The sequence below is a fragment of the Manis pentadactyla genome, chromosome 16 (genome assembly GCF_030020395.1).
Source record: "Manis pentadactyla isolate mManPen7 chromosome 16, mManPen7.hap1, whole genome shotgun sequence".
Classification (NCBI taxonomy): domain Eukaryota; kingdom Metazoa; phylum Chordata; class Mammalia; order Pholidota; family Manidae; genus Manis; species Manis pentadactyla.
Window position 1 is genome coordinate 37996426 of NC_080034.1, and position 23451 is coordinate 38019876.

The following is a 23451-nucleotide window of genomic DNA, read 5'->3' on the forward strand; positions in this document are numbered from 1 at the left end:
ACTCTTCTACTTTTACCCCAAGATGCTATCCAGATGTCCGATTTCTATGTTTCTATGTGTGCTGTGTTATAAATTTTTTTTAAAAAGGAAGCACAGCAGTGGATGGCTGAGCAAGAAGATGGAAGGAGGTGGGGACGTGATGACCTCACCCAGCAGAGCCTCCGTCCAGCCTCTTCCAACCGCCAGGTGAGAGTGAAATCATCTACCTTGCTTAAGCCGTCATTAGAGTAGGTTTGCTTCTGCAGCTATAAACTTGCATCCTAAAGAACATAGATGGCTTAGATTTGGAAATTATCTTATTATCCAACTGTGGAGAAACAGTTAAGCAAAATATGGTCCACATAGATAATGAAATTAGGCAGTCTTTAATGTTTTCAAAAATACTTTGGTGACATGGGAGAAATGATCAAGATATAATGATAGAGGAGAAAAAACAATTTCTGATTTCTGTGTGAGACCAAGGATCTCTGAGTTACACTGTTGTTATGTCAAATGAGTGCTGAGTGGGTCCAGGGAAGGGTGGCCCTGAGGGCAGAAGTTGGGCTGAGGTAGAGTCCAGGTTCCAGCCTGACCCATGAGGGTGGGTCAAGACTGGAACCAGTGGGTCAAGACAAGGTATCTTCATCAGCATCTGGCCAGAAAAGAGAGTGGAGTTCTGCGTTCCGACTGTGTTGATACCCTCTTGGCCGTGGGGACGCCAGTAGAACCTGCACCCTTCCCCATCAGAATTTTCCCAGGGGGCTGACTCCACCCCTGCACATGACCTAGGCTAACTCAGTCAGCAGATTCCACCACAGTGATTGGTTCAGGGTGAGCTTGAAAACTGAGTCAATTCAATGAGAATCAATCCAACTGTTTGTTAAGAACCATGGAACAGAGACTTCCCTTTCTCTGGAAGGAATGCTGTGCACTTGTGAGGTGGATTTGTGGTTAAGAGTCTGCCACTGGAGCAAGACAGCCTAGGTTCAAGTCTCAGTCCCAACCCTTGGTCTAATTTGAGCCTCAACCCTCAAATAGGGGTCTTTTTACTAATAGGGATAACTATCGCACCTACTACAACATTGCTGTTATAGTAAAATGAGTTAATGCAGGTACGGAAGTACTTTGCACAGTGTCAGGAACATAGTAAGTGCTCAATAAATCTTAGCTGTTGTGATGAGACAACACTTGGGACTTTTGTGGCTACTGGGAAGGAATCCAGCCTGGGGGCCATGGAATTGTTAGATTCAACCAGACTTGAGGCCTACTGGCCTCTGGACTTCCAGTTCTCACCACAGATGATTCCCTCATCATCCAGACTGGTTTGGGTTGGCTTTTTGGATACCTGCAGCAGAGTCCTTGCTGATACCTCATGGTGTGACTTTGGACAAGTCACAGAGCTCACTCAGCCTCAGTTTCTTTATCCATAAAATGGAACTGATAGAATCTGAGAGAGTGAAGCCATAAAGTGCACCGGTTCCCTTTCCCACCACAGGCACGAACAGTTAGCATTTATACTTCACGCACATTCTCATAAACATTCTCTAAAGGATGTCCACTCTTTTGCTCCCCCTTGAAGTGTTCAGATAACATCTCAGTCCTACCACACCCCCACCCACGGGCACCCCCACCCATGGGCACCCCCACACATGCTTCCCAGGCACACTCCTTATCCCAGCACCTCCATCCCAACACAGTTCTCCATCCCAAGACATGGCCCTTCCTGGAACCCCTGTCCTCTCACGCACACCCCCTGCTCCATCCCCTGCCTGCAGTGCCACCCTGAGGCCACCCTGCCTGCCGACAGGGCCATGCCTCTGGTATCCCTTTTCACCCTCCCCAGACTGGAACAGTCCCTACCAGGTTCCCTCTCCCAGAAAGTTCACACAGAGACCAGAGCCAGGAAGTGACTTTAATGTCTCAGGAGCTGGAGTTTGAACCAGATGGGGGTGCCCCAAGCCTCTGGCCCCCAGGGAAGTGGGGCAATGACCAGCCTGCATTCTCCTCTAAATCAGATAGCACCGGTGGGGACACATCTCATCCTTGGAACGGCAGCTCAAGGCCATCTGGCAGGGGCACAGGATGTTGATGGCTCCCTTGGTCTGCAGAAAGCAGAATGAAAGTTGGGAGTCACCAAGGTGCAGAGAGGAGGGGGGCTGAACTACTGGGGAGCAGGAGCAAGAGCCCAAGTGCTGGGGTGAGTCAGACCTGGGGCCCGTCAGCCCTTCAGCTGATCACTCCTGGCCTCAGGCAAGGGAAACAGGCTTGTCTCAGTTTCCCTTTCTGTTAAATGGGATGACAAGGTAACCCAGCACACAAGGTTATAATGAGCATCAAATGAAGTAAAGTCGGTCACCTGCCCACAGTGAAAACACCCTCTCAGCTATAGACTCAGGCCATGGTAGGAGCCTGGCTATTTCTGTAGGGCACTGGCGGCCTCCCAGACGGGGATGTGGGGGCCGAGCTCAAACTGCCTAGAAAGGTCTAGGCCCAGAGCCAGATGAGAGAAGAGCAGTAACAAGATGGACTGTGCATTCTGCGCCCAGCACTTCCACCAGCTGCTAACAGTCATGCTCGACTGAGCCCGTACTTGCCAGGACCACACACTCTCCCCAGAAACCTGGTGAGTTAGGCACCTTAGCCCCATTTTACAGGAGTGGAAACAAAGTGAGGCTCAGAGAGCAGAAGAGGCCTGTCTGTGGTCATGAAGAAATGGAATGGAAAAGCCAGAATTAAACTCAGGTCCCAGACCAAAACTGTGGTCTTGCCATAGGAGGGCCTTGCTCCTCTCAAGAAATTGGGACATGGTGGCAGGGAGGTGGGAAGAGTAAGAAGAAGGTCTTTTCCCACCTACTTTGCCTCACTGATGTTAGGATAGAGATATTCATTCATTCAACAAACATTTCTTGAGCACCTACTGTGCACAGGTACTAAGCTGGGGGACAGGAGCTCAAAGATGAATATGCTGCAATCCCGCCCTGAAGAGCCTGGACCAGGGGCAGAGGCAGACAGAAAGCACGGCGAGTCAGGGAAATACAGGCTCTGCGGAGGGTAGGAGCCAAGGGTGCGGGAGCTCCAAGGAGAGAAGCACTCCTAGAGGAGGTGGCCGAGTCCTCCTACAGGGCAGTAGGAGCTGGTGGGGTGCAGAAGCAGAAAGGGCACTCCAAGCAGAGGGTGAAAAGCAGGTGCAGCCGGGTGGGTTTTTTCAACCTTCCCCACCATACATGCCAGAAGGGACTGCCCACCCCTGAACCTCACCTGGGGCAAGCACACCTTGTTTATTCTGGTCTTGGGGGCACAGAAGGCAGCCTTAGCGTCCAAGTTCATGAGGCAGCAGTCACTGAAGCACTCAGAGTGGTGGGAGCACTCAACCCCATTCCCCTGTGGGGACAACTCTGGGTCACCAGCACTCTGGCTGGGGTGGGGGCAGAGTTCCTGGCATTGCCAAGGCTCCAGGGGTGCAGGAAGTAGGGCCATGAGATGGTCGCCCCTATACTCCACTCCCGCGGCACCCCCCAGCACTCAGAGGAGTGGGAAGGCCGGGGTTAATACTTATCTCTCTGCCTCACCTTTCCTGGGGTGCCCCCTCTATGAGTCCCAAAGTGCGATCTGTGCTGGGGTATCCCAGATTATACTGTGGGGGAGCTGGGAGGAAGGGACAGCAGGGAAAGACTGGGAGAGGGAGGAGTCATTGTTCTAGAAGGGGAAGGAGAGGGCAAGAAACTGGAGCGGGCCAGTAAGCTCGGGGGTTGGGGGAGGCGGTCCAGGACCAAAGCAGCCCGGAGCAGGGCTGGGTGGGGGTTAGGGGGAGCTCTGGTCCGAAGGACGCTGTCTCTCACCCCCAGAGCCTCCAGGGAGGTGATGCAGGGCTTTGAGGCCCGTTTGGGACCACATCAAGCCTGGGAACAAATCCCCAGTTGTGTTCCCACCCCGACCCGAACTCTGGCTCCGAACCTCACCGCCGCCTTGCGGCTGGACGGCGATATCCCGGCCTCCACTGGCGTGGAGGACCAGTCGCTTTGGCTCACCTTTACTGACCCCTTGGTAAACTTGGCCGACGCGCTCCAGCAGGGCAGCAGGATCCCCGCGAGGAGCGCGAAGGCTGCAGCCATGGGAGCGGACAGCGGAGGACGGCGGGCCGGGGGGGCCGCGGGCCGGGTGCCCTCCCTGCCACGTGACCCCGGGGCCGCCCCGGCTGGGCGGGAGGGCGAGGGAGCGGGTGCCACCCGCAGCCCGGGAGCGCGCGCAGACGCGGAGGGCACAGCCCCTCTAGCCGGGAGCTGCCCTGCCGGGAAGGGACGGCGCACGGAAACGCGCTGCCCCGAGACCCGGACTCGAGCCCCGGACACGCTGGACCATAGATTTGAGGCGCCCTAGGGGCCTCCGCATGTATTATTTCCAAATCAGAAGACTATAAAATAAAGCTTTATTTTGAAAGTAATGCAAAATGTATATGCTGAAATGAAAACAGCTTCCTTTTTGATCGTCTCTCTCTCGGCCCCGGCTGCAGCGAACAGCTCCGCACCCCTTATCTTGTGGATAAGCCAGCCCCCGCTCTGGCGGCCCTTGTCCCCTGTCCAGGCCCTGTCTTGTCATCTGTTAAGAATCGGGTGCTTAGACAAGACGGCCTCTAAGACCCAGAGCTCTTCCAGTCCTAACCGGCAGCTGGCTTGTCTAAGAATCTGTCCGTGAGTTGTAGGAAAGTCAAAGTGTGAAACGGAGAATGGAGGCGAGGAGAGATGAAGGCTCAGGGGAAGCCGGGGAGCACTATTTCACTCCGGATGAAACTCCCACCTCACCACACACTTGCCAGCTTCTGCTTTTAAATATTTGCTCTTAAGAAAAGATCTGAGGGCCCTGTCTTGGTGGGAAGGGCCAGAGACTGAGTTGTGCCTGCACCCAAATTCCCGTGTTGAAGCCCTAAATACCGTGGTGGTATTTAGATGGGCTCTTTGGGAGGTAATTAGGGTTAGGCTGGGGTCATGAGGGTCCCTTCATGATGGGACTAGTGCCCACAGGAAAAGAGACACCAGGCAGCTTGGTGTCTCTCTCTGCCATGTCAGGACGTGGGAGAAGGCAACCGTTTGCAAGCCAGCACGACAGCTGTCACCAGAGCCTCATGCCGACACCTGGTCTGGGGCCTCCAGCTCCAGAACTGTTCGAGGTAAGTTTCTGTCTTGTAAACTGCCCAGTCTGCGGTGTTTTGTTAAAACGGCCAAGCTGGCTGGTGTAGGGGGTGTAGATCTTTTCTCTAGGGATAGCAACCCCCTCTGTACCGAGAGGGACTGCTATCATCTCAGTCATCTCCATTAGCCCTCCCCGTATTAGGGTACTTAACACTAGCCGTCACAACAGAGTACTCCTGAGATTTCAATGGCTTGGCACAATAATGCTTTATTTACCACTCATCTGGAGTCTGATACGGGACAGGAGAACTTTCTTCCATCTTGTAGCCTTGCCATCTGGAAAGCTGGTCGCCTAGGCCATTATGGAACACGGGAGAGAGAGGTGGAGGAAGCACATGGACCCTTAGATGCCTCAGCCGGGTGTGACCCACACCTCTTCCACTCACAGACTATTGGCCAGAACTGGTCATATGACTTCAACCTTCTGCAGCGGGAGAGCTGGGAGACCCAAGGGAGCCCTAGAATGTCTAGTCGACTCTATCTTTTCTGCTGCACAACTCTTATCCGTTTTACAGATGAGGAACCAAAAGGTTCAAGGTAAAAGAACTTTCCCAAATAACACAATTAAGTCCCGGAGCCAGATATAAACCCAGGGCATTCCAGCTACTAAGCCCAAGCTCTTACCACTGCCCTATACTGCCTTGGGAGGCCAGAAGACTTTGCCCCCAGTGAAGGGATTCCTGTCATCATCTTGTCCTCTCCCTCCACTAGTCACGGTCTGAAAGTCTCTTCAGACCTGCGTCCACTGCATGGCTCAGCTATTCACCCATCTGTGAAGCTCGTCATGTCTCCCAGCAGCACTGTGAACTGGAGGGGAGCCCAGGGGCTAATACTTCTCTGAACACAGTTACCCCCCTCCCTGAGACTCTTGGCCCTGCCCTTGTGTTAGGTAATGGGGAAATATTGTTGCCTGAGCAGAAAAGGGGCACATTTGGAGGCAAGCGGCTAACAGCTAAGTGCCAGGATTGGCAGGTTGCAGTTCGTGATCTGGGGCAAGGGCGCCCTGAGAAGTTTATTGAAGGCCTGGGCAGGGGGAGTGGAGCCCCTGAAATTCTATGCAAACTACTGTGTGCATGGCTTAAAATTTTTTTTTAAGACAGAGGTCTGCAGTTTTCCTAAGAAATGACTCAAAACTGGTTCAAAATCTTAATTTCAAGGTGAGGAGAGGAAGGCCCACAGAAGAAAGGGACACCCCTGCAAGTGTGGGGCACCTCCAAAGAGTGAGGGGGGTAGAAACCAGATCACCAGGGTCCACACGGACAGTGGGGTGGGGAAGTCATTGAGGCCCCCGACCTGTGAGCATGGCCACAGCTCTGTGCATTGGCCAGGGCCCAAACATGGCCACCCTAATCTCGCACAAGAACAGGATCACTTCAGGGCAGGGGAGCACCTGGTTGGTGGGCCCTGCCCCGCGCTTCCCATTCCCAGTCCCTTTGCCTCCCTCTGACATTCGCCTTCCTCTCTCCTGCTCTGCATCTTTCTCTTGGTTTCCATGACAATATTCTCACTGGTCTACAGTAAAACGATAAAAATAAGGGGAATGTGGGTTTTTTGTGAAAGATAAATGTATTTATTCAAAGAACAATTTGTTTTTCTGAAACCAAATCCTTCCTACTTTTTTGGCATTCCAATGTGGTTTTATGAAACAATGGCAATAATACAATGGTAGTGTTATTTGGTTTTCCACGTTGTTGCATGGTTGTTTTCTATGGTGTTAAATAGAGGTGCACAAATTCTGTCAGCCTCCCAAACTGTTTTGGAAGTTTTATCAGTCTGCCAAATGCAAAATAAAATTCTGGAGAAGGCTGACCTGGTGGAAACTGTCTGTTACAATGCATTCCCGAAGGAACTGTCAGAGTAAGCTGGGGAGAATGAGGAACAAGTAGGGGCCCGAAAGAGTTTGAGATGTGGAGACGGCGCAGAAAAGCCTTCCCAGAGACGAGGACAAGCAGCGGGGAATGCTTGGAGTGAAGGGGTGGAGGCACTGAGTCCTGTGTAGAGTGCCCAGGCAGCCCTGGTGCCAGCAGGAGAGGCGGTGCCCTCTTGCAGAGCCGTGAAGGACCGGGCAAGCCGCGAGGAAAGGCCTCCAGGCAGAGGTCCACAGTTTGGAGGTGTCCATGAGGAGAGCGCAGCAAGGGCAGCCGCCTGCGTGGGAGGGATGCCGGCGAGTCCTGGCAGGCACTGTCTGCAGAACCCGGGGGCTGTGAGAGTAATCCCAGCCGGGCTTGTGGTGGCAGAGCTGGGGTCAGGGCTGCCCTGCTCCGCCTGTGAGGGTGGGAGGCGTCTCCTGAGAGGGAGAGGCCCAGCATGCCCCTGAGGGAGGTCAGCTCATGCCCAGCCTCAGGTCACCCCTGCCCCCACCACACTCTGAATCAGGGGCAGGGCTCAGAACACACAGCTCCCATCTTATTTCTTGGGGAGGGAGTAGGGAGGAGTTGTCAGCTTAGCTGGTGAGAAAGGCCTGGATGGAGAGGACAGAGTTGACCAACAGCCTCTTCCAGACCAAGCCAGCCCTGGAGGACAGAAGTGGGCAGTCATACCTGTCGGCCAGGTGTGCCGCTCATTTGCCCCCCACCCACGGAGCTTCTCCAGGCAAGTCAGCTTGTGACAGAGGCCTTCCTCAGAGGGACCATGGAGGGCTCCCCACAACCTCTGGTTTCAGGTGAAATGTTCATGCAGAGGAAGGTCCCTGGAGGACTCTGTGCAGCCTTGGGGCTAATGAAGGGCTGCCCCAACCTGAAGCCCACCCCACCCCACCCCACCCCCCGCACACTCTGCCTGAGGGCCGGGTGCACGTGTAGACTCACTGGCACCAGATGGCTGAGTCTCATCTTCCCCCAACCCAGGGAGTCTCTGAGCCACATTAGGGCTGATACACTGTCTGTGAGGGCCCCCTAACCATCTCAAGGCACCATGATGTAATCACGACTTCTTTAGCTGCAAGCGAATGAAACCCAAGACTAACTTATTTTAAAAATAAAACTCAAAGGAACAGTACTGGGTCAGGAGCTGTGTGAGACTGGCCTCAGGGGCCCTGGGACACACACTCTGACATCAGGTGTCCACTCCTTGGTGTCAGCCTTTGTGGTGGCCTCATTTGATCCTTCTCTGGGTAGCAGACAGTCTCTCTGTGGACAGTGGGAGGGGGAGGGCAAAGCTGTCTAAAACCCAGGCACCTCCCTTTGGTACCCATAAGTAAAGCCCTAGAAGACTTTGATGGGCCCAAGTTGGGGCCAGAACCTGTTTTGGGCAGAACCTGGGCAAGGTAGGTTCTCAAAGGCTGGGGAGATGAGGGGTTGATGGTTCCTGAGGAATGGGAACGGATGCTTGCAGGCAGAAACGCAGGTGTCTGGTAGGCCCCAAGCTGCGACACGTGAAAACTGCTCTGGATTCAGGACAGGCCCCTCTAGGGGCAGGAATGAGTCAGGGGCATGTTCCTTTAGCCAGGCTCAATGCCAAAGGCAGGGTCCTCAGAAACCTGCACCCACCGCTTCCCAACCCCAGAGAGCCTTAAGCTACATTCCATAGACCAATGGATTTCAATCACGTTTTACTACAAAAGATACATTTTATACTGTTATTTAGACAACAGTAGACACTGTTGACTTCCATTCTAATCAGTCGATGTCTGTCATGCTGGTTGTTGAATATTTGGATTATCATCACTGCAAATGTTTGTGTACACATATACAGTGTTTGTATGCATGTGTGGAACTAAAATTTCACAAATATTACTTACATTTACTATATACAATCTACTCTGAGATTTTTCTATTCTATTCTGTTTCATCTTTTCAAAATGTTGGTTAAAATCTACCAGATTGATGTCGCTGCCCTCTTATGGCCCATGAGTTGCTCTACCACTCTAGTGAGTCCCCTGGCTTAACTGCCCATCTCTCTGTAGACCTCTTGCTAGTCTCCATTTGACCATTCACTCATTCATTCAACAAACATTTAATGACATCTCTATTCAAGCACTTTGTTGTCAGGGTTTAGTTGCAGATGACACCACTGTACCTATTTTAAGCAAAAATAGATGTAATACCTATAAGAAAAGATAACTGGAGGCTTACAAAATAATTGAAAAGCCAAAGGAATGGGATCCAGACTGGGCCTCCAGGAATAAATCCAAAAAAAAAAAAAAAAGCCACTGGGGAACTGCGCTGCCAGGAAGCTACTACTTCTGCCACCATCAGGAAGGCAGGAACAAGAGGCTGTCGTTGCAACTGTTGACTCCAGGAACACACATCTTAGCTGTGATCTCAGCATCAAGAAGCTGCTTGAGTAAATTATCGACTAAGTCTGCTATACGTGCCCTGGCCAAAAAAAAAAAAAAAGAATGTCTCCTGCACAAATACCTCCCTTAACTCCATTCAGGTTAGGTCTTAAGCAGTGCATGGGATCAGCAATACCTAACTCACTCCTCGAACCCTAGGTGCTGTAATCTAATGTTTAGCTTTCCGGCCATGCTTTCCAGGAAGAGGTGGAACAAAAGCTGAACAAGCCAATTCACAGCAGCCACCACAGGGACAAAAATATGTCTAGAAGTGGCGCAGGTCACTCGGATGGGGAGAAGGTAGGTTTCTACTTCCAGTTGGAAAACTTCATTTATAGCTGCGGATCACTTTGAATGGCAACCTATGATTTCTATTTCTATGCCTCTTTTTCATATATATTTAACATGTTGGGTGTTCTTCAGTCAAACTTCCAATGGTCAGGGTTTTTCCTTCCTCTGGGAATTTGGTCGGGGAGTCCCAGGTCCCACAACCCTCTCTGTTACCAATTGCACTGCTTTTATGCCCTACCCTGGTCCACTCTTTGCAAAGTGAGCTCCACTTACCTACTCCTCTGTCACTTTCTTCTAGCAACAGTCAAGAGAGAATGCTCCCTCCACTCTGCACCATCATCAATCTTTGTTGAACAAATGCCCGGGGACCCAAAGTGCTGAGACAGCTCTGTCCTCTTTAAGTCACTGGTAACTTGAACTTGCTCACCCCCTTCTAGACTTCCATGGCAGTCATGGTTCCACTCCCTAAAAAACAGTTGTCTCACGAGTGGAAGATGATAATGGCCACTCATGAAAACCAAGGCAAGAGATGGCCCTGGGGAAGATGGGCAGGTAAGTGAGCTCACCTCCCTTTTTTGAGTCCTGTGATGGACCAAACTCACTTCCTTCTCTGGTGCCCAGCTCTGTGCTCACTTGCCAGCTCCTATTTTAAGAGGATATAACAAGAGCATTCAAAACTCAATAAATATTTGTCTAATAAATAAATCAGAAAGCAAATGACTAACAGTGGAATCTCATTCACCAAGACAGGGGTGTAGGATATACAGAGAGGTTTGTTTTACATTCTGTTTGTAAAAAATAGGTTTGTTTTTATAATTGTAAGATATACAAATAGATTTGAAATATAGAAGTTAATATCAAAGGGCTTAATAAAGTTACTTTATCTTCATGTGCATGATTCTGTATAAGTAGATGTGACAGACTGCTTGTTATAGACAAATATTCACTCTCTTCTGTTTCCTTTGGTTACAGAACCTGTGAGTTTTAGCTAGGCACCCAGACACCCAGTTAAAAACTGCATTTCCCAGTAATTCTAAAATGCAGTAAAAGATACCACAGAGTAAATGACTGTAATACTAGGTAGAATTTTGTTTCCTTTTAATATGACATTTCAAGCATACACAGTCCAGGGCTCTCCACAGCCTCAGGGGTTCAGGCGGTGCTAATGTCATTGCTCTGGCCTCTATAGGTACTGCTATCATCAGCATGGCCCGATTGCCTCCCAACCTGTTCCTATTTCAGGCAGTGGAATGGAGGATGGGGGAAGAAAGGGCCTGACTCTTCCTTTAAGCCTCTTCCGTTCTGTTGGCCAATCATAGTCACATGGCCAAACCAAGCTGCAAGAAAAGTTGGGAAATGTATCTATTCTTGGCAGCCATATGCCCAAATAAAATATCAGGCATGGGCCGCAGTCCTGCAGTCTATGCCATGTGTGTGTGTGTGTGTGTGTGTGTGTGCTTTTTGATTCCACAAGATAGACTCCCATGCATGCCCAAGAGTCCTTATCTCCCTAACCATACAATCTCCATTCCAGGCCCTCTCTGACTCCTGCAACCCCCAGCATACAGGTATACAGGGTGCTGGAGAATGGAGAGGCCCTTGAGGGTTCATTTCCCTTTGTCATTCTCTGTCACCAGACTGACAGGGCTGGGCCCAACACGGGCCCACATTTACATCCCTTGGAAATAGCAAAACCTTGCTAGTCTTGTACCCAGAGGATGTCACTGGGGCTCAGCAGTTAGTCTTGATGGTTTCAAGCCTTAGACAACAGGATAGGTCACGTAGAACCTCCTCCCCACCTTCCAATAATGTGACCTGGGGCCACATTTTGTTTCCTCCAGCCTCAGAGAATTTTCCCTGACTTTCCACTCAGAGGTCAAGTGTCAGGAGTCAGCTCACTCCCTTGGAAGAAGCTGAGGGTCTCACACTTGCTCTGGTGGCCTGGACCTTCTGGGGCTCCCTGTAGAGCACCAGGAAATGCCCAGAGATGTAATCCAAGTTCATGAACTCGGCTTTCCTTCTCTCTTCTCACTCTATTGTGTGTATCTAGGTCACTGCATCTCAAACAACAATACTTAAACTATTTAAAGAAATCACATTTCTCTGTTTTTCTATTACTATTTGTTTGCTCCTTGCTCATTCAATTTGAAACCTATTACTCACCAGCAGATAAGCTGTAGCAGGTGCCAAATATTTAGGGGAAAAATATCTATTCTCCTTTTTCCTCCCAATTACGGAAAGACAAACATCACCTGGTTTCCACAGTGGGCCTCCCGGCCCAGCTCAAGGGAAGGTAATAACTGAGGAGCTCTGGGGAAATGAGAGGGTTTAGAGGGGAGGACAGCTGAGAGAAAGGGGGGCCTCCCAGGTGGGGTCTGAACTCATCCTTGGGCTCCATGGGAGCAGCTGTCACGGAGGTGGAAGTTCTCTCTCCACCCACTTCTTGTTCTTCTCAAAGGAAGCCGTGGCGTGTTCCAGGACATTCAAATGGCCATAGTCTCTTGTGAGCAGGGGTCATCAAAGGCCCCACACTTAATGTAGTGTTGGGGATTTTTGTTCTCATCCTTCAGTGGGAGAAGAGAACTGAGCCAGTGGAAGAGTCACGTGTATTTGTTTCCTAGTGTTGAATAATGAATTATCATAAAGCTTAGTGTCTTAACACATCATTTATTATTTCACAGTTTGTGTGTGTCAGGAATGCAATCACAGTGAGCGGGGCCATCTGGCTCTGGGTCTCTCACAGGCTGCAGTCTGGGAATCGGCTGCGGCTGTGGTCATCTTGAGGCTCAGTGGGGTGCATCTGCTCCCAAGCTTGCTCAAGTGGTCACTGGCAGGTTTGGGCTCCTTGCAGGCTGTTGGACCAAGAACCTTGGTCCTTCACAAGCTGTTGATCTGAGTCCTGCCTGGGTTCCTCGCCACAGGGCAGCTCACAGCAGGGCAGCTGGCTTCCTCAGCGAGAGCAAGTGAACAGCAAGGGAGAATGGAAGCAAGATGGGCCGCACAGAGTCCCTCACTCTGCCCTGTTCTATTGGTTAGAAGCAAGTCACTAGGTCCAGTTCAAGGAGGGGAAACTACACAAGGGCGTATTTAGGAAGTGAGGATGACAGGGGTTATTTTAGAAGGCTGTTGACCACACTTGTCAGCTATTATTACTGGAGATGTATAAAAGTTGTATTTGCTGATGATAAAAGGATTCTTATTTCATAAAAAGTAGTCTCTCTCCTCTCTCTTTCTATTCTCTGTTTCTCCACCTATAACAGCAACTCTGGAGTTCTTACTCTTTGATCTCAGAGAGCAGTTAGTAGTAACATTTGAGTTTAGAAAGAAGGAGAGACTTTGCTTTGAGTCCAGCCCTGTTTGCTTGAGACCCTGTGTGTGGGGGCCTGCTGAAAGCCGTCTAGTGGGGCTCAGAGCTCCCCGTCTCTGTCTCTCACGCAACTCCTTCAGGAAATCAGTTCTAGGAGTAACTGGCAATCTGGCTGGCCCTCTACCAGCCCCCTAACCCCTAACATGATCTCATCAGAGGGAATCTCTGGGTTCCCGTGTGGCAAAGTTCAAGTGGTTTCCCACCCTGGAAAGCCCTTCCTTCTCTTTCTCCTCTTCTGTCTGGAGATCCAATTTGATGCCTTCTTAGGACCTTCTATTTGAAAAAATGGAAAGAGATGTTTCCTTGGAAATGTAATTGTCTGAAGGTAAAAGAAGTCTGCAAGCAAGGAAACAAACTAAGCAGCTGGAAGGAAGACTAAGGGGAGGAACGGGATGGCAGATGTTGGTTATGATTTTTCTCTTCTGCTTGGAGGATAACCTCTCTAGGGAGGAGACCGATGCACCTAGCTGCTGGGCACACAGTAGGTGTTCCAGTAGCCCTTGTGGGTTGATGCCACCTGTGGTATTTATTAAATGTTCACGAATTCTTTGCCACTCTTCTCTTAAAAGGTAGGTCTTAATTCTCCCTCCCTTGAATGTGAGCTGGATCTAATAAATAGAATGTGGTGAAATGATAATGACTTCTGAAATTACGTCAGAAAAGACATTACAGCTTTTGCCCTGCTCTCTTGTTTGATTCATTCTTGGGGAAGCCAGCTGCTATGTGATGAAGATTCTCAAGCATCCTTGTGGAGATGCCCATATGTAGAGAAGCAGCCAGCACTAGCTCGCCAGCCCCGCAGGTGAGCCATCTTGGAAGTAGACCCGCCAGCCCCAGGCAAGCCTTCAGACGACTGCAGGCCAGGCCAAAAGCTTGACTGAAACCACAGCTTCACTAAACCAGAGCCACCCAGCCAAGATGCTTCTGAATTCCTGTGAGAGAGAAATACTTAGATGTTTTAAGTTGCCAATAGGGAGGGAGCTGGAGAGACACTGTAGGAGGAAACCGTTTTTGCTTCCTGGTTCTAGTGAGCTTGACTGGCAGGCTCCTGCAGGGCAGCTGCACCAGTGCCAGGGGGACAGCGACCCCCAACAGCGAGCAGCTTCTCCAGCCCCCAGCCCCTGCTGTCATGTGGCTTCTCCAGCACTCACATGCTCCCAGCACAAGGCCCCTGCAGTACATGGAGAGCAGCAGCACCCGGGGGAACAACTTCCCCTGGACACTGTTTGGACAGTTTGGGAGCCTTTGGTTTGGCACCTCCTCATAAAGAGCTTTCCCTGGCATCCTAGAGGGCAGATTTCCAGCAAGATCCAGTGGCATGACACCAAGACTTTTCTGCCATCTGGCGAGCCAGACTGTGCTCTCCTCAACAAGTTCTGGATTTTAGCCTTGGGGGTAGGGGTGGGGATCTCTTCCTTGCCTGCTTGCTCAGTTCTGGCGGTAAGGGCTGCTCCTGTGTCTGCTGTTCATGTATTATTGAGTTCTATCTAACCAATTATTTTGTTACTCCAATCCTGTTATAAGAAATTACTTTAAAATTTCCCTGTTCAAATTACTGTGTACTTTCTCCCTGTTGGTTGGACCCCAGACTGATACACTATTTTGTCCTAATTTGTTACACAGCAACAATAACCAATACACTGTTCCCCATTTCCTTGCCCACTGCCAACTCTCCTTTAACTGCCATCAGCCAATTGTTATCATGTCCTACCCAGAGTAGGCTCTGCCTTCAAGGTTTTTATAAGCAGTCAGATATGACCTACTGTAAAAGGAAGAACAAAATGTGTAAGATCCAAGCTTTAATTTGCCAAATGCCAAAGAGGTTCAGATGAGAAGTGCTGTAGGAAGCAGCAAACGCTGGTAAAGTTGAAGAAAGCTCTAAGCTACGGTAGGATGTGGTTTGACAATGATGACACTACGGGACACAGCCCATTGGAAAGGAGAGAGAAGGGCACTGGAGGCAGTGGAAGACTGTATCAAAAGCTTGGAGGCAGGAACACACATGGTAGGATTAGGCCAGTGGTGACTAGTTCTCTCCAGTTTGCCTGGAGAAGAGATTTGACATGGCAGGCTAATGGCAGGTAAGACGACCAGATTGTGAAGGGTCTCAGATGCAAAGCTAATTACTTGGCACCATCATGTATAAAAGGGGTCCAGTGACCATATCTTCAAGGACAAAACGCAACACACTTTTGCTGTAAGTACATTTAAATTTGTCAGATCATGTAATTTACCCTTGCAACTGAGAAAAAGTTGACTATGGCAGTGGGGAACCCTTGAAGATTTTTTAAAATTCATTTTATTATCATTAATCTACAATTACATGAAGAACATTATGGTTACTAGACTCCCCCCCTTCACCAAGTCCCCCGCCACAAACCCCATTACAGTCACTGTCCATCAGCATAGTAAGATGCTGTAGACTTACTACTTGTCTTCTCTGTGTTGCACATCCCTCCCTATGCCCCCCCACATTATACATGCTAATCGTAAGGACCCTTTTCTTGTTCCCTGCCCTTATCCCTCCCTTCCCACCCCTCCTGCCCAGTACCTTTCCCTTTGGTAACTTTAGTCCATTCTTGGGTTCTGTGATTCTGCTGCTGTTTTGTTCCTTTAGTTTTTCTTTGTTCTTATACTCCACATATGAGTGAAATCATTTGGTACATGTCTTTCTCTGCCTGACTTATTTCACTGAGCATAATATCCTCTAGCTCCATCCATGTTGTTGCAAATGGTAAGGTTTTTTTCTTCTTATGGCTGAATAATATTCCATTGTGTATATGTACCACCTCTTCTTTATCCATTCATCTATTGATAGACACTTAGGTTGCTTCCATTTCTTGGCTATTGTAAATAGTGCTGCGGTAAACATAGGGATGCATATGTCTTTTTCAAACTGGGCTGCTGCATCCTTAGGGGAAACTCCTAGAAGTGGAATTCCTGGGTCAAATGGTATTTCTATTTTGAGCTTTTAGAGGAACCTCCATACTGCTTTCCACAATGGTTGAACTAATTTGCATTCCCACCAGCAGTGTAGAAGGGTTCCCCTTTCTCTGCAACCTCATCAACATTTGTTGTTGTTTGTCTTTTGGATGGTGGTGATCTTTACTGGTGTGAGGTGATATCTCATTGTGGTTTCAATTTGCATTTCTCTGATGACAAGCGATGTAGAGCATCTTTTCATGTGTCTGTTGGCCATCTGAATTTCTTCTTTGGAGAAGTGTCTGTTCAGCTCCTCTGCCCATTTTTTAATTGGGTTATTTGCTTTTTGTTTGTTGAGGTGCATGAGCTCTTTATATATTTTGGATGTCAAACCTTTATTGGATCTGTCATTTATGAATATATTCTCCCATACTGTAGGGTACCTTTTTGTTCTATTGATGGTGTCCTTTGCTGTACAGAAGCTTTTCAGCTTGATATAGTCCCACTTGTTCATTTTTGCTTTCGTTTCCCTTGCCCGGGGAGATATGTTCATGAAGAAGTTGCTCATGTTTATGTCCAAGAGATTTTTGCCTATGTTTTTTTCTAAGAGTTTTATGGTTTCATGACTTATATTCAGGTCTTTGATCCATTTTGAATTTACTTTTGTGTATGGGGTTAGACAGTGTTCCAGTTTCATTCTCTTACATGTAGCTGTCCAGTTTTGCCAGCACCATCTGTTGAAGAGACTGTCATTTCCCCATTGTATGTCCATGGCTCCTTTATCATATATTAATTGACCATATATGTTTGGGTTAATGTCTGGAGTCTCTATTCTGTTCCACTGGTCTGTGGCTCTGTTCTTGTGCCAGTACCAAATTGTCTTGATTACTGTGGCTTTGTAGTAGAGCTTGAAGTTGGAGAATGAGATACTTAGGAATAAACCTTACCAAGGAAGTTAAAGACCTATTAGTTCATTGTTAGTGTATAGGACAGTCACAGATTTCTGTGTGTTAATTTTGTATCCTGCAACTTTGCTGTATTCCAATATCAGTTCTAGTAGTTTCGGAGTGAAGTCTTTAGGGTTTTTTACGTACAATATCATGTCATCTGAAAATAGTGACAGTTTAGCTTCTTCTTTACCAATTTGGATTCCTTGTATTTCTTTGTTTTGTCTAATTGCACCCCTACTTTATTCTTCCTTCTCAGGATTGCTTTGGCTATTCGGGGTCTTTGGTGGCTCCATATGAATTTTTGAACTGTTTGTTCTAGTTCATTGAAGAATATTGTTGGTAATTTATAGGGATTGCATCAAATCTGTATATTGCTTTGGGCAGGATGGCCATTTTGACGATATTAATTCTTCCTAGCCAAGTGCATGGGATGAGTTTCCATTTGCTAGTGTCCTCTTTAATTTCTCTTAAGAGTGTCTTATAGTTTTCAGGGTATAGGTCTTTCACTTCCTTGGTTAGGTTTATTCCTAAGTATTTTATTCTTTTTGATGCAATTTTGAATGGAATTGTTTTCCTGATTTCTCTTTCTATTAGTTCATTGTTAGCGTATAGGAAAGCCACAGATTTCTGTGTGTTAATTTTGTATCCTGCAACTTTGCTGTATTCCGATATCAGTTCTAGTAGTTTTGGAGTGGAGTCCTTAGGGGTTTTATGCACAATATCATGTCACCTACAAATAGTGACAGTTTAGTATCTTCTTTACCAATGTGGATTCCTTGTATTTCTTTGTTTTGTCTAATTGCCGTGGCTAGGACCTCCAGTACTATGTTGAATAACAGTGGGGAGAGTGGGCATCCCTGTCTTGTTCCCAATCTCAGAGGATAAGCTTTCAGCTTTTCAGTGTTCAGTATGACGTTGACTGTGGGTTAATCATATATGGCCTTTATTATGTTGAGGTACCTGCCCTCTATACCCATTTTGTTGAGAGTTTTTATCATGAATGGATGTTGAATTTTTTTGAATGTTTTTTCAGCATCTATGGAGATGATCATGTGGTTTTGTCCTTCTTTTTGTTGATATGGTGGATGATGTTGGTGGATTTTTGGATGTTGTAACATCCTTGCATCCCTGAGATGAATCCCACCTGGTCATGGTGTATGATCCTCTTGATGTATTTTTGAATTCGGTTTGCTAATATTTTGTTGAGTATTTTTGCATCTACGTTCATCAGGGTTATTGGTCTGTAATTTTCTTTTTTGGTGGGGTCTTTGCCTGGTTTTGGTATTAGGGTGATGTTGGCTTCATAGAATGAGTTTGGGAGTATTCTCTCCTCTTCTATTTTTTGGAAAACTTCAAGGAGAATGAGTATTATATCTTCTCTGTATGTCTGATAAAATTCTGAGGTAAATCCATCTGGGCTGGGTTTTTTTTTCTTGAGTAGTTTTTGATTACCACTTCAATTTCTTTGCTGGTAATTGGTTTGTTTAGATTTTCTGTTTCTTCCTTGGTCAGTCTTGGAAGGTTGTATTTTTCTAGGAAGTTGTCCATTTCTTCTAGGTTTTCCAGCTTCTTAGCATATAGGTTTTTATAGTAGTCTCTAATAATTCTTTGTATTTCTGTTGGGTCCATCGTGATGTTTCCTTTCTCGTTTCTGATTCTGTTGATGTGTGTTGATTCTCTTTTTCTCTTAATAAGTCTGGCTAGAGGCTTATCTGTTTTGTTTATTATCTCAAAGTACCAGCTCTTGGTTTCATTGATTTTTTTCTATTGTTTTATTCTTCTCAATTTTGTTTATTTCTTCTCTGATCTTTTTTATGTCCCTCCTTCTGCTGACTTTAGGCCTCATTTGTTCTTCTTTTTCCGGTTTCGATAATTGTGATGTTAGACTATTCATTTGGGATTGTTCTTCCTTCTTTAAGTGTGCCTGGATTGCTATATACTTTCCTCTTAAGACTGCTTTCACTGCATCCCACAGAAGTTGGGGCTTTGTGTTGTTGTTGTCATTTGTTTCCATATATTGCTGGATCTCCATTTTAATTTGGTAATTGATCCATTGATTACTTAGGAGCATGTTGTTAAGCCTCCATGTGTTTGTGAGCCTTTTTGCTTTCTTTGTACAATTTATTTCTAGTTTTATACCTTTGTGGTCTGAAAAGTTGGTTGGTAGAATTTCAATCTTTTTCAATTTACAGAGGCTCTTTCTGTGGTCTATTCTGGAGAATGTTCCATGGGCACTTGAGAAGAATGTGAATCCTTTTGCTTTTGGGTGTAGAGTTCTATAGATGTCTATTAGGTCCATCTGTTCTAGTGTGTTGTTCAGTGCCTCTGTGTCCTTACTTATTTTCTGTCTGGTGGATCTGTCCTTTGGAGTGAATGGTGTGTTGAAGTCTCCTAAAATGAATGCATTGCATTCTGTTTCCTCCTTTAGTTCTGTTAGTATTTGTTTCACATATGCTGGTGCTCCTGTGTTGAGTGCATGTATATTTATAATGGTTATATCCTCTCATTGGACTGAGCCCTTTATCATTATGTAATGTCCTTCTTTATCTCTTGTTACTTTCTTGTTTTGAAGTCTATTTTGTCTGATAGTAGTACTGCAACGCCTGCTTTTTTTCTCCCTATTGTTTGCATGAAATATCTTTTTCCATCACTTGACTTTTAGTCTGTGCATGTCTTTGGGTTTGAGGTGAATTTCTTGTAAGCAGCATATAGATGGGTCTTGTTTCTTTATCCATTCAGTGACTCTATGTCTTTTGATTGGTGCATTCAGTCCATTTACATTTACGGTGATTATCGATAGGTATGTAGTTATTACCATTTCATGCTTTGGATTCGTGGTTACCAAGGGTTCCAGGTTACTTTCCTTACTGTCTAAGAGTCTAACTTAACTCACTTAGTATGCTGTTACAAATACAATCTAAAGGTTCTCTTCTATTTCTCCTCATTTTTCTTCCTCCTTCATTCTTTATTTATTAGGTATCAAATTCTGTACTTTTTGTCTATGCCTTGATTGACTTTGGGGATAGTTAATTGAATTTTGCATTTGCTTCATAATTGGCTGTTCTACTTTCTTTTCTGTGGTTTTATTACCTCTGGTGACAGCTGTTCAACCTTAGGAACACTTCCATCTATAGCAGTCCCTCCAAAATAGACTGCAGAGATGGTTTGTGGGAGGTAAATTATCTCAGCTTTTGCTTATCTGGAAATTGTTTAATCCCTCCTGATAATCTTGCTGGATAAAGTAATCTTGGTTCCAGGCCCTTCTGCTTCATGGCATTAAATACATTATGCCACTCCCTTCTGGCCTGTAAGATTTCTGCTGAAAAGTCTGATGTTAGCCTGATGGGCTTTCCTTTGTATGTGACCTTATTTCTATCTCTGGTTACTTTTAACAGTCTGTCCTTATCCTTGATCTTTCCCATTTTAATTACTATGTGTCTTGGTGTTGTCCTCCTTGGGTCCCTTGTGTTGGGAGATCTGTGGATCTCCATGGCCTGAGACACTATCTCCTTCCCCAGATTGGGGAAGTTTTCAGCAACTACCTCCTCAAAGACACTTTCTATCCCTTTCTCTCTCTGTCTTCTTCTTCTGGTATCCCTATAATGTGAATATTGTTCTGCTTGGATTGGTCACACAGTTCTCTCAATATTCTTTCATTCTTAGAGATCCTTTTTTCTCTCTGTGCCTCAGCTTCGTTGTATTCCTCTTCTCTAGTTTCTATTTCATTTATCGTCTCCTCCACTGTATCCAACCTGCTTTTAATACCCTCCATCGTGCTCTTCAATGATTGGATCTCAGACCTGAATTCATTCCTGAGTTCTTGGATGTCTTTACCCCCCTCCATTAGAATGTTGATGATTTTTATTTTGAACTCCCTTTCAGAAAGAGTCAAGAGGTCCATATCATTTAAATCTTTCTCGGGAGTTGTATTAATAATTTTACTCTGGACAAGGTTCCTTTGGAGTTTCTTGTTTGTATATGGCGCCCTCTAGTGTCCAGAAGCTCTATTCTGGAGCTGCTCAGCCCCTGAAGCAATGTCGGGGGTTGCAGGGGAGCGGTACTGGTACCTGGGGGTAGGAAAGAGCTGTTCCCCACTTCCCGGCTGCTGTGCCTGTCTCCACTGCCTGAGCCAGTGGCCCGGGCACACAGGTATAAGTTTTTGTCCCAGAGCAGCCGGGTATGGATCCCTGCTTTCCACAAGCAGCTGGGATCCCAGTCTCCCCAGGAACTCTGCCTGTATTAACTTTCCAACCCCATAATCATACGAGTCTCATGAAAGCACCATGAAATGTAGGTTTGTGCTCCCAGAGCAGATCTCCAGAGTTAGGTATTCTGCAGTCCCAAGCCTTCCACTCCCTCCCTGCTCCGTTTCTCTTCCTCCTGCTGGTGAGCTGGGGTGGGGGTACGGCTCAGGTCCCGCAGAGCCACAGCTTTGGTACATTACGCCGTTTGGTGAGGTCTGCTCTGTTCTCCAGGTGTGTGCAGTCTGACGCTGTCCTCTTTCCTGTTGCTCTCTCAGGATTAGTTGCCCCAATCATATTTTCTAATTGTATCCAGTTTTAGGAGGAAGCTTCTGTCTCTCCTCTCATGCTGCCATCTTTAATCCCCTGTACCCTTGAAGATTTTTGAGGATGGTGCCATGTGGAGTTCTATGATTAGCCTGGTGTGTATAGGGTTGGAGAGGATGGAGACCAGAAATAGGAAAATGATTATCCCCTAAGTCCTGAGGTAGGCATAGGGTGGCAGCAGTGGACACTGGAGAACTGCGTGAATGTGAGATGTTTTGGAATGGCTGGTTGGATGTGGTGGAAAGCAATTAAAGGTGCGCAATACTTAGTTGGTGACATGGGAGCATAGGGAGTTAGTTAGTTGAGGTATGGGTAGGATGACTTTGGCTTCTGACACATTCCACTGGGGTGACTGCAGTGTATCCAAGTATCAGGAAGGAGCAGCCTCAGGCCTGAACTCAGGAAAGAAATGAGGGCTGATGATTCGTATCTGGTAGTGACCATCTGCTCAGTGTGACAAGTCAAATTTTGTGAGATGGTGACAAATAAGTCCCCTACTAGGAACTGGCTCTTTCTGATAGACTCATCCTCATCAGCAACTCTCCACCCACCCTCACCCACACAAGTGAGGAGGTCCTAGGTCAGGGGTTCACTGGGGACATATTTCCTTATGTAGTTCAGCCCTAAACTATACCCTAAAAGCCAGAAAGAAGCATTGAGGTCTCTCTCAACTGCCACAGATCCTGGCTTAAAATTCATGGTCCACTGTCATGGAGCTCAAGCCAAGGAATATGAATGCAAAACACCCAAGACTAGGAGGTTCTAATACTGTTTCTGCCCCAGACCATGATCTTGAGCACGTCACTTTCCCCTTTGGGTTTATTTTCCCTTTAGCAAAACATCAGGGTTGGCGTTGGACTAGATCTTGATGTTCAAATCCTGCCTCTGAAGAACACTGGGGTTCCATAGCCAAGCCAACATGTTCTGCCTCTTAAATCAAGTAGTGGCGGACTGTGACTAGCTCCAATTTTAGGGCTATCTCCCATAACATTTTCTTAAACCATCAGCAACCACTACTGTTGGTTTGCCAGATAGGGCTTACAGATAACACAATGAACGGACAAGTGGACAATGCAATGAATGGGAAAATATGAGAATGGGCAGCTGTATTTGGTGTGACAGTCTTCTTGTTTCTGTAGACTTCACAGTTGTAGTTTTGTGTCACGCACACAATCGCTCTGGTTTCTAAAGCTAAGTTCCAGCAACACTTCAAGTGCTTCATAGTGGTCTCTGGGACTCCCCAGTGCCTACAGCCCGAAGGGACTGGAGAAACACTGAACTCAATGCTCTCCAAGGATCTCTCCAGGGCTAATCTTTCTTGTTTCCTCAATCTTTGATCTTGGATGAATACTGTCTGCATACAGAACATTTTGCCTTACATTAATTAACTCATGTAACTTCCATATAATCCTCCCAACAGCCTTATAAGTACTATTATTATAGTAATTTTACAGATGAGGGACTGAAGCTTAAATAGGGTAAATGGCATGAGCCAGGTCACACAGCCAGTTAAGTGACAGAGCTGGGATTTGAAGTTGGGAGTGTGATTCCAGAGCTCTCACTCGTCTCCAGTATACCTGTGGTTCTCTGTCAGTAATGCTATCACTCAACTATTTTCAGTTCTTCCCTGGACACATGGTAAGGTTGATCTTCCTTACCAGATTTGGCCAGTGAAATGTGAGCAGAAATGGTGAGCGTCATTTCTGAAGGAAATTTCAAGAACCAGTAATTACTGCTACATTTCCTCTTCCCTCTCTAGGAGTTGTAGAAACGCAATGATAAGCCACCCTCAGCCTCAATTCCTGAGGGAGATGATGTGGAACAGACGCCTGCCCCTCCCCACCTCAGATGACTGTGATAGGCATGTAATGTGAATAAGAAACAACTGTGGTCATTTCTAAGAGGCTTGGAT

General features: G+C 47.0%; 1 protein-coding gene across 9 annotated transcripts; it reads right to left on the reverse strand.

The window, feature by feature from the left end:
* Nucleotides 1–349: 349 nt before the first annotated feature.
* LOC118917214 (colipase-like protein 2) lies at nt 350–4431 on the reverse strand. Of its 9 annotated transcripts, none has more exons than XR_005026728.2 (4): nt 4008–4396; nt 3238–3360; nt 1168–1324; nt 350–631 (listed from the first exon to the last, which is right to left on the reverse strand). XR_005026728.2 is itself a non-coding variant. In XM_036894746.2 (4 exons), exons 1-4 carry the CDS (start codon nt 4089–4091, stop codon nt 606–608), a joined length of 270 nt encoding a protein of 89 aa, XP_036750641.1. In that variant the 5' UTR covers nt 4092–4431; the 3' UTR covers nt 350–605. The 9 variants fall into 9 exon arrangements, 6 of the variants coding, with proteins under 6 accessions (XP_036750641.1, XP_036750638.1, XP_036750639.1 ...); XM_036894746.2 differs by having other exon boundaries at nt 1273–1324; nt 3253–3360; nt 4008–4431; XM_036894743.2 differs by having other exon boundaries at nt 1273–1324; nt 4008–4420.
* Nucleotides 4432–23451: the final 19020 nt, after the last annotated feature.